The sequence below is a fragment of the Vigna unguiculata genome, chromosome 9 (assembly GCF_004118075.2).
Source record: "Vigna unguiculata cultivar IT97K-499-35 chromosome 9, ASM411807v1, whole genome shotgun sequence".
Lineage (NCBI taxonomy): Eukaryota > Viridiplantae > Streptophyta > Magnoliopsida > Fabales > Fabaceae > Vigna > Vigna unguiculata.
The window spans coordinates 16,071,104-16,075,123 of NC_040287.1; the positions used below are offsets into that span (position 1 = coordinate 16,071,104).

The 4,020-nt window shown below is 29.5% G+C and overlaps 1 protein-coding gene across 2 annotated transcripts; it reads left to right on the plus strand.

Annotated features, from left to right (window-relative positions):
• Positions 1–1,394: 1,394 nt before the first annotated feature.
• LOC114164357 (probable ubiquitin-like-specific protease 2B) lies at positions 1,395–3,807 on the plus strand. Of its 2 annotated transcripts, none has more exons than XM_028048996.1 (7): positions 1,395–1,529; positions 2,167–2,581; positions 2,667–2,834; positions 2,913–3,044; positions 3,125–3,206; positions 3,280–3,390; positions 3,485–3,807. In XM_028048996.1, exons 2-7 carry the CDS (start codon positions 2,325–2,327, stop codon positions 3,545–3,547), a joined length of 813 nt encoding a protein of 270 aa, XP_027904797.1. In that variant the 5' UTR covers positions 1,395–1,529; positions 2,167–2,324; the 3' UTR covers positions 3,548–3,807. The 2 variants fall into 2 exon arrangements, with proteins under 2 accessions (XP_027904797.1, XP_027904796.1); XM_028048995.1 differs by having other exon boundaries at positions 2,233–2,581.
• Positions 3,808–4,020: the final 213 nt, after the last annotated feature.

Sequence of the window (4,020 nt, forward strand, 5' to 3'; positions counted from 1 at the left end):
TTATTGTGTTCTGTTGCTTGTCTACTTGCTGCTTTATAATCATTATTTTCTATATACAGTAAAGTTGTATGTGTCTAATTTATATAATTTTATCTAGAGTTCAAATGTTAAAACTGCAACAGAAAGTACACCACCTCAGTTTGTAATGTTACTTTCATAATTAATTGAACATGATTTGATATGGATTACATACACTAATACACAGTGTAACATTGGAAGTGCTCACATAGCTTATATGCTAACAATAAGTACATTATAAGTTTTAAGGAAATCAACCACTCACTGTAATCTGCCAACTACAACATGGATTTCTACCTGAATAGATGAACTGATGCGATAATATTTTGTAAATGTCTAAAAGGTATAGTGATAGTTTGTTTAATTTACCAAAGAAGTTTAATTTAATATATTATAATATTGATGAAGTATGACTTTATTTATCTATAAAAAGTGCGTGATAATCCAATGTGCTCAGATATTTGAATTTTAGAACAAAAATCAGATGATAATAAAAAAATTAGTTTAACTACAATCCACATTAACATTACTTTGTTAAAACATGTATCTGTATTTGTGTATTTTTCTACGTTAACAAACATTTAAATTATTAAATTTATGAACACTTTTATAATAATTTTGAATGATTAAAACTATTATTTTAACCATAAAAACAGCTTATGTCTAAACATACATAAAATGAGCTGAAAAAGAAAAACTCCTAGTATAAATGTAAACAACCATACTTTCATCTTTAAAATAAACAACCATATTTTCGTTTATATATAAAAATAAAGATAAATATATATTAGATTGTCATAAAAAAATATTAAATAAGATTTCTAATATAATATTATGATATTATAATTATATAAGCTTATAATTATATATTTCCAAAGAATGACTTACTTTAAGAATAATTCACACAACATATAAATGAAATAAAAAAAGTATAAATTTTAAGAAATAAATTGAAGATTATAAATTAATAGATATAAAATGTAAAATTTTTATAAATTCTTACTAATGCATAATTATTATAAAAACAAGTAAATTATAAATTATAAAATGCAAGATTAATTATATGCAGAAAATATATTGAAATAATAAACAAAGATTAATTAGGACAAAAATCCACGCTAAGCAAAAAAGAAGATAAATTACAATTTAATAAAATCTACTTAAATTTTATTTGCTCTGCAAACCATTCATTAAAATAATGCATTCTTTTGAAAGACAAATCAAATCTTGTTTATGCTCACCATAAGAAATATAATGTATATTGAAAAAAAAATTAATTAAAAACTAAAGTGTAAGAACTCTAGAAAATATTTGTAAACATCATGAAGAGGAAGAAAAAGATTTTGAAATTACAATAAAAAGAGAATAATTAAAGCAAAAACCCCTTCCTCAGAACGAGAACCATTTTTGGGTTCAAAACACTTTCCACAACACTTACAATGTGCTTATGCCTTCAGCCGATTGTTCCAACCGAACACTGTTAAAGTGTTGAGAGAACCCTCTGCTTCCTGGTTAGTGATTATTTATTTTATTTTTTTAATGTTAATATTATTGTGATGTGATAAAAAACCCTTTTGGTTCTGTAACACTTCAAATGGAAACAACACTTTGAAGCTACACCATAACAACTCATTCACTGCAACATCAAACTCTTTCTTTCTATTAAATGAAAAATAAATTAATATATAATTTTAGTAACAGCGATCAAAGAAAACGTAGTATGCATCATTTCGAGGGTTTCTAATTTTTCCCAAATTTTGACCAAATAATGTTACCTTTTGTAGAAGGATGGTTGTCAGCCACACACATGATCAGTTTGTTTGCTGCCAAAACAGTGAATCTAAGTATAATCAAGTTGTGCCCTAATACCTGTACAAAAAAAATTTTGCTTGAGAGGCATAATTAGTTTCTGTGTGATGTTTCTGTACAACCTCAGTAGTTTTAATGAACATGTGAGTTTGTTTGTTAGATATGTATCTGACATAATTGTTGCGGACTATGATTGTGATTTCTAGGTTTCATTGATTATTTTTCATTTTCTTGAATTTCAAGGTTAGTTTTATTATTTCCTTTTTAGAACTTTTTGTGTTAATAAAAGTTGTGATTACTATGTTTGTTTTTGTTTCACAACTTTGACATGGTGTTTAGAAAGCTGATATGCTTTGAGAACCAAATGGAGAAGTTGATTCTGTCTGTCATTATTCTTCATCACAGTGGTTTCTGTGAAACAAGAAAGAAAAATCAATTCAGGATACAGAAACAATACAGTCTACAACTCCTTTAAGAAAGAAAAGTTGAAGCCTTAGATGATGGAAATTCGTTCTTCACCATTTCCATTTGATTGGAGCAATGTTCCCCAGCGATTGCGGACAAAAAGGAAGAGAAAATTTAATGGTAAGGAAGCACTTTCTAGACCCAACAAAGTGCATTCTAGAGCAAAGGAAGCACACTCTAGACCCAAGGAGGAAATTTCTAGACCAAAAGAAAGGCATTGTAGACCCAAGGAAGAACTTTCTAGACTCAAGAATAAACTAGACAGTGGAATTTTTGATACTTTCTTGATGTGAGTGGCAGTCTAATAATGATTTATGATTCAATGGAGCAACTTCAAAATTGAGGCCTTGTTTGTAATATAAATTTTCTGGCAGGAAAATATGGAAGATTTTCCCAGAAGACAGGAAGACACAGTTTATGTACTTTGACAGCTTATGGTTTAGCCTTTACAGGAATGCTTCATCTAAGGATAAGGTGCTGACTTGGATTAGAAAAGAACCTATTTTCTCCAAGTCATATGTTTTTGTTCCTATAGTCTGCTGGTAAATGCACTCAATTTTCTTTATAACCAAAATTTCTATTCCTTATCTGTTAAATGTTAAATCTCATTTGTTATATAGGGGTCACTGGAGCCTTTTGATCCTCTGCCATTTTGGTGAGAGCTTGCAATCAGCTACTAGATCACCATGCATGTTGTTGCTGGATTCACTTGAAATGGCCAATCCAAGGCGACTTGAACCTGAGATAAGAAGGTGTGTTATTACTCAACAATATCTACTCATTGCCCAGTTGAAATATTGATAAGGAAGCAAGCTGTTGAATTCATTTTCAGATTTGTACTAGATATTTATGAATCAATGGACCGGCCTGAGACAAGGCGAATTGTATCTCAAATTCCATTTTTGGTGCCTGAGGTAATTATCACCCTTCTTATGATTTGCAGCTCAGTGTAACCAAATAACCAATGATAAAAGCAAATTACTGTAGGTGCCACAACAAAGAGATGGTAATGAATGTGGATTTTTTGTGCTCTATTTCATTAATTTGTTTCTGAAGCATGCTCCAGATAACTTTAGCATGGAGGGATACCCTTACTTTGTAAGTTATCCGTTTGTTCTTGAAATTTATTATTAAAATATGCATTTTCATTCAGTTATGTTTGATATTGACCTTGAAACTTGAAATGCTGCAGATGAAAAAAGATTGGTTTAGCTTTGATGGCTTGGATAGGTTTCATGAGGGACTTATTCACTGAATTAGATGTCTCCAAACTTGACTAGACTAGTTATTTGATCTAATATACTTTATTCTTGATTGATTATATTAGATTGGTAATGGGGCGATATGTTCATATAGGAGGCAGGTGCATCTAAAAGTTTAGTCTATAGTTTACAGGTTATTCTCTTATATGCATGTAGTTCAACTTTGTTAGACTCATATTTTCCTCTGCAGTTCATGTTTACAGTAGCAATTTGCTTCTATTTGTTTTGTTAAATTTTGTTCAAATTCGTAAAAGCAGTACTTATGTTACCTTGGTTAACAGATTCAGGCTTAATTGTAGAGTTTAAGAGATTTCTAATAATGTTATTGGCGATAACCATGGTAATGGGAAAAAGAAACCAAACTTTTCATTATCTCTAATTAGTTCATGATAAAATGATTTTCTTGGAAATGTTATTGACTAAGAGAGTGATTATGGTACACCGTGTTATAGATTAGTTTGTACAC